Source organism: Scyliorhinus torazame, chromosome 2 (assembly GCF_047496885.1).
Source record: "Scyliorhinus torazame isolate Kashiwa2021f chromosome 2, sScyTor2.1, whole genome shotgun sequence".
NCBI lineage: Eukaryota > Metazoa > Chordata > Chondrichthyes > Carcharhiniformes > Scyliorhinidae > Scyliorhinus > Scyliorhinus torazame.
This window is the reverse complement of record NC_092708.1, coordinates 121884753-121899458: the sequence shown is the minus strand read 5'-3', so window position 1 is coordinate 121899458 and position 14706 is coordinate 121884753. Positions and strand designations below refer to the sequence as shown.

General features: G+C 44.1%; 1 protein-coding gene across 1 annotated transcript in view; it reads left to right on the top strand.

Annotated features, from left to right (window-relative positions):
- Positions 1–14706, top strand: part of dnah9l (dynein, axonemal, heavy polypeptide 9 like) — a 1249478-nt gene that overhangs the window by 1164387 nt on the left and 70385 nt on the right. Inside the window, exons 73-74 of the mRNA XM_072476205.1 lie at positions 8424–8615; positions 10663–10782. Of these exons, the coding sequence (XP_072332306.1) occupies positions 8424–8615; positions 10663–10782 (312 nt within the window). The remainder of the gene's footprint in view (positions 1–8423; positions 8616–10662; positions 10783–14706) is intronic.

Below are 14706 nucleotides of genomic sequence, written 5' to 3'. Positions count from 1 at the left end.
GGCATTTTCTTTAAAGTCAGATACTTTAGTTCAATCTGATCACAGAGTCCCTTGCAATTCTCCAACACAGGAGCATTGGTTATCACAGCTTTCAGGCAGTCAAATGCCTGTTGAGAGTCCACTGTCCACTGAAGTTTTTGACGTTTCTTCAGCAAGTCCGTCAGTGGAGCAATCACGCTACAAAACCTTTGCACAAATGTTCGATCAATTCCACTCATGCCAAGAAATCGCATTATCTCCCTTTGTCTTGAGGGTATCGGGAACTCCTCAAGGAAAGTGACTTGGGCTTTTCCAAATTCACTTTTGGCTAGGGTTATCACCAAACCCGCCTCCTGAAGTCGATTGAATAACTCCATCAGATGTTTTAAATGTTCTTTCCATGTCTGGCTGAAAATTACCATATCGTCGATGTATACCACACAATTGGGTAATCCTGATACGACTTTGTTAGTTAACCGTTGAAATGTGGATGGGGCATTTTTCATGCCAAATGGCATAACTTTGAATTGGTATATACCATCTGGAGTCACAAAAGCTGAAATCTCCTTCGCCCTTTCGGATAAAAGATACCTGCCAGTAACCTTTAAGTAAATCCAGTTTGGAAATAAAAACTGATTGTCCCACTTTCTCAATGCAACCCTCCAAACGTGGGGTCGGATAAGAGTCCGTTCTTGTAACTGCATTAACCTTTCTATCGTCCACACACAACCATTGGGTACCGTCCGGTTTTGGTTCCATCACTATGGGTGAGCTCCATTGGCTGCAGCCCACTTCAATTATGCCATTTTTAAGCATACTTTCAAACTCTTTGTTAACCTGTGCCAATTTTAAAGGGTTAAGTCTGCATGGATGTTGTTTGATTGGAACAGCATTTCCCACATCTACATCATGTATAGCCATTTTAGTACTTCCCAATTTATCTCCACAAACTTGCCTATGTGATATCAATAATTCTTTCAGGTCAGTTCGTTTTTCCTCTGGATCCCAATTTTTAAGAGCATCCTCATTTTCCAATTTAATTTGAGGTATGTCAAATTCACAGTCATCTGGATTTGGTTTGTCACTTTGAGTTAGAATCATTAAAACCTGCTCCTTTTCCTCTCCTTCCCTTTCAAAGTACCCTTTAAGCATATTCACATGACACACTCGGTGAGTCTTCCTTCTATCTGGTGTTTTTAACCACATAATTCACCTCACTTAATTTCCTTTCAATCTGATAAGGTCCACAAAACCTAGCTTTTAAAGGCTCACCTACCACTGGTAACAACACTAAAACTTTATCTCCACTGGCAAATCTACGAACTTTGGATTTCTTGTCCGCGACCTGTTTCATCACATTTTGTGCAACTTTCAAATGTTGTCTAGCCAATTCACCTGCTCTATTTAATTGTTCCCTACAATTTGACACATAATCCAATAATGTAATTTCCGATTTCTCACCCACCAATTTTTCCTTAATCAATTTAAATGGTCCTCTTACCTCATGACCAAAAATGAGCTCAAAAGGACTAAATTTGGTTGACTCATTCAGTGCATCCCTAATTGTAAACAGTACGAATGGAATTCCTTTATCACAATCCTCTGGATAATCTTGACAATAAGCCCTCAACATTGTCTTTAATGTCTGATGCCACCTTTCTAACGCTCCCTGCAATTCTGGATGGTACGCATAGATTTAAATTGTTTTATCCTAAGCTATCCATAACTTCTATGAATAACCTTGAGGTAAAATTTGATACTTGATCCGATTGTATTTCTGTGGGTAGTCCATATCTAGTAAAGAATTTAAATAACCCATTCACAGTCTTTTTAGCTGTAATATTACGTACTGGAATGGCCTCTGGATACCTAGTAGACACATCCATTATAGTCAAAAGATATTGATTCCCAATTTTTGTTTTAGAAAGCGGGCCTACGCAATCAATTAGGACCCTGGTAAAAGGATTCCTCAAATGCTGGAATGGGTATTAAGGGCGCTGGTTTTATCACTGCTTGAGGTTTCCCTATCACTTGACATGTGTGACATGATTGACAAAATTTAACTACATCTTTATGTAGTCCAGGCCAATAAAAATGTTTCTGTATTTTAGCTTGAGTTTTCCTTATTCCCAAATGACCTTCCACTGGTACCTCGGGCGCAATTCTCCGCTCCCGTGACTAAGTGCCCATGCTGTGGTGAAACGACCCCGATCTCGACCGATTCAGGGCCCGAAAATGGGCTAGGATCGGGGCTGCGAGAAACTCGGGGGGGCGTGTCGCGAAAGCAGCGTCGTCAGCGCGCGCCGGGCATTGCCGCCGCATAAAAGCGGCGCCGCATCATCTGCTGCGTATGCGCGGGTTGGCCGGTACCAGCCGGCGCCAACCCGCGCATGCGTGGTTGCTGTCCTCCCCGAGGCCGCCCCACAAGACGATGTCGGATGGATCTTGCGGGACACGGAGGAAAGGAGGTCCTCCTTCAGAGAGGCCGGCCCGCCGATCGGTGGGCACCGATCGCGGGTCAGACCCCTTTTGAGTCCTACCCAGGTGAAATAACCCCCCTCGCCCCCCCCCCCCCCCCCCCCACAGGCCACCCCCCAGCGTTCCCGCGCTGTTCCCGCCGGCAGCGACCAGGTGTGGATGGCGCCGGCGGGAAGCTGTCATTTTGGGCCGGCCGCTCGGCCCATCCGGGCCGGAGAATAGCGGGTATAGCGGAGAATTGCCATTTTGCGTGTCCCGGGCAATTCTCCGGCCTGCGCCGCGCAGAACTCGACGGGGCCGTTGTCGCCACTTGGGTGAATCGCCCGGGACACGCAAAATGGCAATTCTCCGCTATACCCGCTATACGTCGGACCGGCGTCGCAGGGAAAAATGGCGCGCCAGGTGATTCTCCCAACCGGCGCGGGAGCGGAGAATCGCGCCCCTCATATGCAACTCGCAACACCTCCTTTCTATACCCTATCGGCAATACTACTTGATGGACTTCTGCCCACTTTTCATCCGCCTGCATATGTAAAGGTCTCCATTTTCTCATCAAGACATCACTTTTACGGTAATAACACTGGTATACACGCAGATTCCTCTTCCGTGTATGCTTTCTGACACATCGTTTTATTTCTATATCTATTTGTTGTAACTCCGTCAATTTTCCTGGGCTAAAAATATCCGCCTCATCCTCCACCTGTTCTTGTTCTTTTTCAACCATCTGATCAAAAATCGTTTCTGATAATTGCACTTCAACTTCATCTTCACTCTTTGATTTCTCCGCTTGTCTTAACCTGTGACTTTGCAACCTTGTTACCACACAATCCGGAAAAATCCCAGGATATTCGTCCTTCAACACTTCAGTTGTCTGATTTTCCACTGGCTTATCAACCACAGTAGGCATCACTCCCACCTGCGATCCAGCTATATCATTACCCAAGATAAACTGTATTCCTGGAAAAGATAGTTTCTCTATTACTCCTACTACCACTTCACCACTCTTCACTGGACTTTCCAACCTTACCTTATATAATGGAACACTACTCCTCTCACCCTGAATTCCACATATTACCACCTTTTCTGGGAACATTCTTCCCAAACTACATAACTCCTCATCTCTTACCATTAAAGATTGACTAGCTCTCGTATCTCTTAAAATTGTGACTTTGTACCTGCTCCTCCTGATACACATGAGTAAACTTTACCCACACAAGTAAATTGTTTAAAGAGATCTGGCACCTTCTTATCAATCACCTCTTGGTCAGGCTGTACAATCTTTTGCACCTCCTTCGCTTCACTTGGGCTTTCCTTTACCACTTTAACAACATGATTTAAGTTTCTGAATTCACCAAATGATCAAGAGATAGTCCTTCATGGCAGAGAGATCAACAGAACACCTGCTTTGGCTGACTTCAGCTGCAACACATTGAAAAACAAAACCAAAAAGACAGACACACCCAAGCTTTTCTCAAAGTGAAACTAAAAAGCAGAACCCGAGCTCAGCTCCACCCACACTCTGACATCACTGCAGTAACATAGCAGCTAACCATTTCTTCAAGCGACATTCTCATGACAGTTTACACTGGTCTTTAAAGTGAGGTGCTTTTTAACTTTCGATCAGAAAGTGCACTTCCAGCTCATAGCACTGTGCACTATATATGTGGACAGCACTGTAGCACAATGCTTAGCACTATTACTTCATAGCTTCAGGGACCCGGGATCGATTCCCGGCTTGGGTCACTGGCTGTGTGGAGTCTGCACATTCTCCCCGTGTCTGCGTGGGTTTCCTCCGGGTGCTCTGGTTTCCTCCCACATGTCCTGAAAGATGTGCTGTTAGGTAATTTGGACATTCTGAACTCTCCCTCTGTACAGGCGCCGGAATGTGGCGACTAGGGGATTTTCACAATAACTTCATTGCAGTGTTAATGTAAGCCTACTTGTGACAATAAAGATTATTATTATTTGTAATCTACAAAAGTTTAAATGTGGCTTAGTGTCCAAGGGCAGAATTTTATACCTTCCCCACGGCGGGTTCTGAGGTGGGGGGGTGGTTAAAAATGAATGGACGGGTTTCCTCCTGGGATCACTCTAGCCAAATCCAGATTCAATTTTACTGTTGGGTAAGCGTGACCTCTGTCGCAAAACCTGCCTTTCACCTATTATGGCCCCAAATGGCCACTTAAGGGCCTTTTCCCGCCCAGCTTCAATTTTCAGGCTGGCATAAGCGGGTGCGAGTAGGGTGAGAAACAGAGAAAAAATCTTTTCTCTGTCTCAGACAAGAGGGAGGGTGGAGTTGCCTCAATCTGAAGGCCCCTTTTCTTCGGGATCTTGGAGCTCCAGGCCTTCCTTCAAAGCCATAATCGCTCACTCCCCCAGCATCCCCTACCCTCCTGCCAACGGACCCTGGAATTTATCTTTACAGCGGTCCAGGCACTTAGTTCCAGTACCTTTTCTGACCACTGCAGTGCTTTGACAGAGCTTTGACAAAGGGTAATCTGAACTCGAAACGTTAGCTCTTTTCTCTCCCTACAGATGCTGGCAAACCTGCTGAGATTTTCCAGCATTTTCTCTTCAGTTTCAGATTCCAGCATCCACAGTAATTTACTTTTATTACTGCAGTGCTGTGTCTTGCCATGTTGGAGAGCTGTCGACCAATCTGATTGGCCGACAGCTCTCATGGGCGGGAGTTCCATCGGCCCTTGGAAGGATGTCCCGCCCACTGCCAATCATCACTCAAGTGTGTGTTAAATGGCAGTGGACTTCCAAGTGTCGGTGGTAGCGCGTTGCATGCCAACTCTCAGGATGGCGAGCGCCGAACACACTCTGTCCTTAAAATTCTACCCTAAGTCTTGGAAGACCAATCATGCTGAACCATGGTAGGCATAGAGTGGGTAAATGTGTCTAGCATACTTCCTGCAGGGTTGCTGATGTCAACATGTTGTGCGCAGAAACTAAGTGGTAACAAGATGCTTTCCCTCATGAAGTGAAGGAGAGAAAATCATAGATCAGTGGGCGCTTTTGTTTTTCTGAAATTGGCCAGTTCAAAGCAATGTCAAAAACCTGGGAGAAGGTCACCTTTTCAACTGGAAATGAACTGGGTCTTTGGGACCAAAGAAAAGGAAAAAACTTGAAATAGAGAAATTCTAATCCTCAAAATATAAACTGCAGATTTTATTTCTGGAAGGGAACTACAAAGCAAATTTAAGTGGAAGCGTGCACCTTTTGAGATTTTATTTTATTATTTTTGATCTCTTTATTTTTCCCCACCTATGTAAATTATTTACAAATTTGGGATGTAATAATAATAATCTTTATTGTCACAAGTAGGCTTACATTAACACTGCAATGAAGTTACTGTGAAAAGCCAAGATGTTTAGTTCTATAGTTGTGCCTAACAGCAGGTAGTTCTGATCTGATCACATGGTTAAATGCAAGCAGAGCTCTTTCCTGACACTTTGTTGATGGGTGAAATGAACATGAAAACTGCAAGTATCTTGATACTGTGCTTAGTCTGAAAACCAAATAAAAAGGAGGGATGCATAAAATGGGAAACCCCATTGACAGCGGCGGGATCCGCTGCCAGGCAATGGTGGGCTACCTCCCTTCACCACAAAACACACCACGGCGGGGGGTGCGGAAAATCCTATCCATATTTGTGCATATCTGGTTATCTGATCTGTAGTACAGTGGTTAGCACTGCTGCTTCACAGCACCAGAGTCCCAGGTTTGATTCCCGGCTTGGGTCACTGTCTATGCGGAGTCTGCACATTCTCCCCGTGTGTACGTGGGTTTCCTCCGGGTGCTCCTGTTTCCTTCCACAAGTCCCGAAAGATGTGCTATTAGGTGAATTGGACATTCGGAATTCTCCCTCTGTGTACCCAAACAGACGCCGGAATGTAGCGACTGGGGGCTTTTCACAATTTCTTCAGTGCAGTGCTAATGTAAGCCTACTTATGATAATAAAGATTATTATTATTGTTTAAGTTTGATTTCAGACCATAAGACCACAAGACGTATGAGCAGAATTAGGCCACTCTGCCCATCAAGTCTGCTCCGCCAATCAATCATGGCCGATATTTTTCTCATCCCCATTCTCCTGCCTTCTCCCCATAACCCCTGATCCCCTTATTAAACAAGAACCTATCTATCGCGGTCTTAAAGACACTCAGTGATTTGGCCTCCACAGCCTTCTATGTCAAAGAGTTCCACAGATTCACCAGCCTCTGGCTGAAGAAATTCCTCCACATCTCTGTTTTAAAGGATCGTCCCTTTAGTCTGAGATGGTGCTGTCTGGTTCTAGTTTTTCCTACAAGTGGAAACATCCTCTCCACGTCCACTCTATCCAGGCCTTGCAGTATCCTGTAAGTTTCAATAAGATCCCCCCTAATCCTTCTAAACTCAAAAAAAACAGACCCAGAGTCCTCAACCGCTCCTCATACAACAAGCTCTTCATTCCATGGATCATTCTTGTGAACCTCCTCTGGACCCTTTCCAAGGCCAGCACATCCTTCGTTAGATACGGGGCCCAAAACTTCTCAAAATACACCAAATGGGGTCTGACCAGAATCTTATAAAGCCTCAGATGTACATCCCTGCTCTTGTACTCTAGCCCTCCCGACTTGAATGCTAACATTGCATTTGCCTTCCTAACTGTCGGCCGAACCTGCACGTTAACTATGATGATACTAAGATTGGTGGAGTTGCAGATAGCGAGGAGGACTGTCAGAGAATCCAGCAAAATATAGATAGATTGGAGAGTTGGGCAGAGAAATGGCAGATGGAGTTCAATCCAGGCAAATGCGAGATGATGCATTTTGGAAGACCTAATTCAAGAGCGGACTATGCGGTCAATGGAAGAGTCCTGGGGAAAGTTGATGTACAGAGAGATCTGGGAGTTCAGGTCCATTGTACCCTGAAAGTGGCAACGCAGGTCGATAGAGTGGTCAAGAAGGCATACAGCATGCCTGCCTTCATCGGACGGGGTATTGAGTACAAGAGTCAGCAGGTCATGTTACAGTTGTATAGTATTTTGGTGAGGCCACATTTGGAATACTGCATGCAGTTCTGGTCGCCACATTACCAGAAGGATGTGGATGTTTTAGAGAGGGTGCAGAGGAGGTTCACCAGGATGTTGCCTGATATGTAGGGTGCTAGCTAGGAAGAAAGGTTGAGTAGATTAGGATTGTTTTTGTTGGAAAGATGGAGGTTGAGGGGGGACCTGATTGAGGTCTACAAAATTATGAGAGGCATGGACAGGGTGGATAGCAACAAGCTTTTTCCAATAGTGGGGGTGTCAATTACAAGGGGTTACGATTTCAAGGTGAGAGGGGGAAAGTTTAAGGGAGATGTGCGTGGAAAGTTTTTTACGCAGAGGGTGGTGGGTGCCTGGAACGCTTTGCCAGCGGAGGTGGTAGAGGCGGGCACGATAGCATCATTTAAGATGCATCTAGACAGATATATGAACGGGCGGGAAACAGAGGGAAGTTGATCCTTGGAAAATAGAAGACAGGTTTAGATAAAGGATCTGGATCGGCGCAGGCTGGGAGGGCCGAAGGGCCTGTTCCTGTGCTGTAATTTTTCTTTGTTCTTTGTTGTTAACCGTAAGAGTCTTGAACAAGGGCTCCCAAGTCCCTTTGTGCTTCTGATTTCCTCAGCACTTCCCCATTTAGAAAATAGTCAATGCTTCCATTCCTCCTTCCAAAGTGCTAACCTCACATTTTTCCACATTGTATTCCATCTGCCACTTCTGTGCCCACTCTCTTAGCGTGTCCAAGTCCTTCTGCAGCCCCCCTGCTTCCTCAATACTACCTATCCCTCCTCATATCTTTCTGATCAAATAGAACCAAATATTCAAATGTCAGGCTATTGTGGAAAAGCCATGTTACTAAATGAGGTTTTATTATTTCTCTTTTGTGAAAATGCGTTTGTTATATATAAGCACATTGTGTATGCCTTCATTGCAGGATATTCTCGACCAATGTTCCCGTGAACATGAATTTAAGACAATATTGTTTTCATTATGCTACTTCCATGCCTGTGTTGCTGAACGGCGTAAATTTGGACCTCAGGGCTGGAATCGAAAGTACCCTTTTAATACTGGAGACCTAACCATCTCAGTCCATGTTTTATTCAGCTATTTGGAAGCTAATGCTCAGGTAATGTGGAGATATATGAGTTTCTACTTGTACTGAAATTATTTTATAGTTATTTTATTTAGACAGTGTGGTATGAGTAAGTGGTGAATAAAAACTATTTTGACCTGACATTCCAGTAGAAACCAATGAGAACTATCACAATCTAAATAGCCCAGACCATAATCTTATCTTCAGCTAAAGTGAAAGGCCTGGAGGGGATCTTGCGCCCTCTGTCTCTCTCATTAATTTCCTTTCTCTTCTACCTCGTCCCTGCCCCCAGCCCATCCTTCACTTCCCCACTTACAGGTTTAACTGATAATTCTGACTCTCAAATAATTTCAAATGGCTTCCACTGACTGACTTTGAAACTGCATATGGACAATTCTGCACTATTACTGACAAGTATTATTGCATGAAATGATGTGCGAATGTTTGGATATGTGAAATTCCTCCAATTTCTGATCATAGCTCCAGAAATGTAAGAAGTGCTAAAAATTACAAGATTTTCCAAGCTCCTGACAATTGAAATAGCCTAATCTTGGAATTTTGTATGGGAGCCAATTGAATGTGTTGAGAGACAGAGTGAGTGGTACACATTTCCTATATATTTTGAAAATGTGTTTGTTCCCTGTCACATTTCCATAGATTATTTTTCTTTGAACTTTCAACCATTGCACAGGAAAGGACAACTTTGTTAAGCAATTAGAATTTATAGAATTATTTTCTTATCCAATTCACTGGAAAGCAAGGAAAATGGTCAGAGTTGTGTTCTATTTCATTAACAAGTTTTGTTAAATTCTTTATAAACTCTATGCAGCAGTGCATGAATTAACTTTACCTCATTGATAGCACATTATACTTAATGGCTAGGGCTCAAATATTATGATTAAACCATTAAGATATGGATGGAAGAACAGGCAGGACTACGATACTATGCGCAGACATGTCACCATTATTCTCTAACAGTGATCCAATACTATTACTGAACTGCCAGCCCTCCCTGATTTCTCGATTGCGGTAGTTATGTCTCAGCTGATGGATTTCACTCTGTTGTGCTAGGTGACGTTTCCATTCTTTTCAGTCAGCCTGACAACTCCAAGCTGAAATTGATGAATTGGGAACAGTTTGGGAATTTTAGACATACGTCTACCAAGATACAGCAAAAATCCATCGAACTGCTGACCTTTATTTGCCATCTCTTAAAGCACATTTTACTATTCCTCACAAACTTTGTATTTTGGTCTGGTTTCTTAAGCAACTTAGTTAGAAGGATAAAAAGATACATGTACATTTCCAAAAGCAGATTATCAAATGAAACTGAAGATATTTTTTTAGACCTTTGGTCTTCAAACTTGGTTCTGTGTGCCAGTAAGGGTATCAAAGGGTCCATTAACTCATCTGATTTCTGGCCATCTGGGACTGAGCAACACCACCACCCCCATGAGCATTGTGTCTTTACAGTTCTGCTTTTTCTTTATCCACTGATGTGGTAGAATGTTTTTCCCATTCCTATGGATATATAAATATTAATAAATTAATAATTAAATGTTTTCTGCAATAATAACAGTTTTCCATTGGCACCTGTGGCTGCCTTTCAGGTGTTAAGATAGGAGGTCCCCACAATGTGTCAATCATAAGGCAGATAAAATTTACTTTATTAATTAAACAAGCGTGATCATCCCATTATCAAATAGATGATAAATTGGTGCAAAATTATAAGGTCATGCTGCATTATTGTAATTCATTTTGGAGTGTGGAAGATCTATAATTCATTTACTCAGTTGTCCATAGGTGGAAGAATATCAAAGGTGTATCACCAGTGGTGTAATGTTATATTTATTCTATGGATGATTTATATGTTTCATATGAGAATGATGAGGTTGTTGTTAATAGTAACTTTGTTTAATATTTAGTTGCCTCCCTATTCTTTATTGCAACATCAGGCTCACTAAGTCAATTTTATTATGACCACATTATTAAAAGATATGTATAAAGTATTCATTCATGAATGTCGTTATTCATGCTCTGTTTTAAATGTAAATTCTGATGAAATTATTTGGGATTTTAGGTACCTTGGGAAGACCTGCGTTATCTGTTTGGTGAAATTATGTATGGTGGTCATATTACTGATGACTGGGACAGAAGATTGTGTCGTACTTACCTGGAAGAGCACATGCACCCGAACCAGGTGTTTGTCTTGGTATATGTTCAAGTTACTGGAGCCGGGGCTCCACCTACTGGAGAATTATGTCGTTGTTCAGTACAAAGTAATATCTAATAATAATCACTTATTGTCACAAGTAGGCTTCAGTGAAGTTACTGTGAAAAGCCCCTAGTCGCCACATTCTGGTGCCTGTTCGGGGAGGCTGGTACGGGAATTGAACCCGCGCTGCTCGCCTTCTTCTGCATTACAAGCTAGCTGTTTAGCCCACTGTGCTAATCCAGCCAACAGTTCCTTCAATTTAAATCAATATTTATTTGCACTCAAATTATTTAGCAAACATTAACCTTTCCATATTTTTTTAGATTTTATATAAATTATTAATTCAATTGTTTGGTCTACCTATCACAGTAAAATAGCTATGTGATCAATCACTTCTGTTTCTCTTCTCCATTTTCTCACTCTTAATCTTTTTCACCTGCGGTTTTTCTCTTTCCTCCACTTTTCTCCCTACTTTTATATTTCCTCTTCTATTTTTCCCTCCCCCGTTAAAGCTTCCTCTTTTAAGAAAAACCTGAACATTCTCATTAGCATGGAGCCTTCCCTAGAACCTCCAGTAAATCAGACTATGGGGTTATATTAGAGTGCAATTAGAGGACCAGGCATCATCTGTGGAGAGAGAAAAATAGAGTCAACATTTCAAGTCAGTGACCTTTCATTGCAACCGACCTGAAATTTTAATTCTGTTTCTCTCTATTTATATTTCAAATTTCCAACATTATCAGTACTGTTTACCTTTGTGGAATAAACGTGGCGGATCGTGACTTGTAAATTCCAATTGATTGCAAATTTTAAAGCTTCTATTTTTGCTTCCATCCCTTGCTGCACTTAGCTGATTGTCCATTCCTCACAGTTTGAGGACCATTGACATAACAAGAATAAGCATCGGGCGTTCTCATATTTTCATTGCATCTAAGGTTTCTTCAATATTGTGTCTTGTTTTGTCACACAATTCTAATATTTGAATTCATATAGGTGTTGTCAAGATCTGAAAGTGCTTTGCATTTATTTCTAAAATGTAGCAAATGTCATGTAGGGAAACCAAATTTCCAGTCAGAGGAGAAATAACATGGCTCCCCAAAGGAGAGGATGAAAATAAGATGGCAGTTCAATACATCTCACTTTTTCACCTCCTATTGATTAATTACAGACCAGAATTGGTGGAAACCTGGGTACAAATGGTCTGTGCACTCTAGAAATGACAAGCAGTGAGGAGGGAACATGGGATTAATTATTCTGTGATATAAAACAAGACAAGTGTTTGAGATTATGGTACTGCACTCTGAATAATATTACAACCTCACAACTTCTGCCACCTTTCTACCTTTCCATCTTTGGTCTGCTACAATTTTCAGACGTGTTCAATACAGACTTGGTGGGCTGGATTCTCCGGTTGACAATGCCAAAACCGCGTTTGGCGATCGGCCGGAGAATCAAAGTTTATGACGGAATCGGGGCGGCTCCGCTTTCACAATGATCCGCCCCCTCTAAAGCGGCATACTCGCAGAGTACGTCGCGACACGTATCGACGGCCTCAGAACATTGCCTGAGGCCCACCCCCAATGCTCCGTCCCCGACCTGCCAAGTTCCCGACGGCGTGGGTCTCTCATGGTCTCATCCGTCGGGAACTCAGCATGGTGGCTGCCGACTCAGTCCAGTGCCATCACAGTTGGGCATGGGCCGATCCGTGGGCAGGAGGGACATTTTTCAGGGCTGTGGGGGGTTGGTCCGGGCGTGTGAGCCGGCCAAAGGGGAGGGACTATTTCGCAGGCCGAGCCAGTGGGCTGTGTCTACCATGTAGCACGACGCGGCCGCTGCAGGCTGCCGTCGTGCGCATGTGCGACCATAGACCCAGCAATTCTCCGGGGCATATCAGCAGCTAGAACCGGGTGCTCTACGCTGCCATCCTGCTAGCCCCCAGCAAAACAGGGAATTGGTGGCCTAAAAGCACCATTTTTCCTGGCCATTCCCACACCTGCGTGGTAACGTAACCCCAGAATCGGAGAATACAGCCCGGTGAAACAGTGGGCTAAATTTTATCTGAAAGCTGAAGTCCAAAGTTCATTGTCCAAATCAGGTTGTACGACCCCATGGACGGATGGCAGGCCAGGAAGCAGGATTTTGAAGTCAGCAAGGCCAGGAAGCAGGATTTTGCTGCCAGCAAGGTCAGAAAGCAGGATTTTGCTGTCGGCGTTCTAGTAACAGCCAGCAGGCATGGGAGCCAGCCAATAATGGGTCGCGGGTGGGAAGAAGTCCCAGAAGCTGAATCAAAAAAACGGGCAAGATTCTCCGAAGCCGGAATCACAAACTGCAATTGGGTGAAGAATACGATGTCAGCCGGAAATCGGGGCCGGGCACCCAAGGGAATGTTATGCTCCGGTGTCTTGACAGCAACGTGAATGCATTCTAAGTCGCACGTGCAGTAAACGCCATTGGCATATCATTAACAGGCCAATCCCGGTATTCTCTGGGTGCAATCCAACGGCCACACTGTGCCGGAAAACCAGTGCCACAAGTGATTCAATGATCTGGTATGCTTTTGCAAGGTGAGTGGCATTCATAATACCAAGCTTGCAGCCTTTATCACAAAAGGAGCCAGTGAAATGTGAGACAAAGTCACTGGCCCAGACATTGGGCATGACCAGGCAATTGTGTTCACATCAAAAGGCAAAGCAAGCACCTGGTTACTCAGCATTGATCGCTGCATTGCCAATATTAAATGACCTATTGCAGCAGGCCTCCCAGTGGAAAAATGCTGGACCTTGAAACTGGCACAGATTGAGAAGTGTAAGTGTGCTATGAGAGACCAGTGACACAGTTGTCTGTGTTTGCAGAATAAACAAGCTCATCAATGCCAGGGAGTAGAGATAAACTCGATGCAGAGTGCCACTGCTTGCTGCATTGATGCTGATGGAGGACGAAGCAATGGAACTAGAAGGGGTTTCAGCAGGGGCAGCCTGTCGGTGAGGGTAAAGCAGGTGTGGTGTCCATAGAGTGTGGGTAAATTCATCAAAGTGACTGTTGAACCTTATGCAAGCACTACCTACAACACAGTGGTGGCCAGTGATGAACACAGGGAGCTCCAGATGAAGGACAGGCAGAAGGAGTTGGTGGAAATCACAACGCCCTTGGACTACTTAGGTAAGGCACAATCGATGGCAGAGGAATGTATGTTACCTCAGAGGAGGAGCCACCATATGAAGAGGCAGCATCACATCATTCTAGCTCACTCCACACCAGCACAGATATTCAAACATTGGCAGGCATTGATAATTGGTTAGAAAGGGTGACACCAGCTGGTGAGCATGGCACAGACACATGTGAGATGGTAATAGAGGCAGTGATAAATGCAGCTGCTTCCCATTGTAGGACTGAGGAAGGACTCGGCTTCACGCAGCTGGTAAGCCTCAGGAGTTATCAGCAAAGTGTGCTGGAGCAGCAGTGTGAAATATGTAGTCATTTGTCAGAGTTTTCATAGGCTGTTCACACCCATGCGCAAAGAAGGAGTTCATCCATACTATGATTGGGGCCAGGTCCCTGGCATGTAAGCGCATGGCCTCCTCCATTGAGAGAGTGGTAACTCTCATGGAGAGCCACATTCAGCATACCCTCCTGTTGATGCATGAGGTGGCCATTGACCAGCATACCATCACCTCACCCATGGGGAAAGTGGGCCTGAGGTGCCTGCAACCCACACCAGGTGCACAGGAAAGGATAGATGTGCTCTGAAAATATGGAGGAGTTACTATCTGAAGCCCCTGAGACTCCGATATGTGTGCTCCTAGTGTAAATGGTGCTCCTTATCCCCTTTGATGGTGACACCAAAGCTTCATGAAGTCACAATGAAAGAGGCATCCTGTTCAGATGCAAGTGACCCTCTATGTGCCAGGA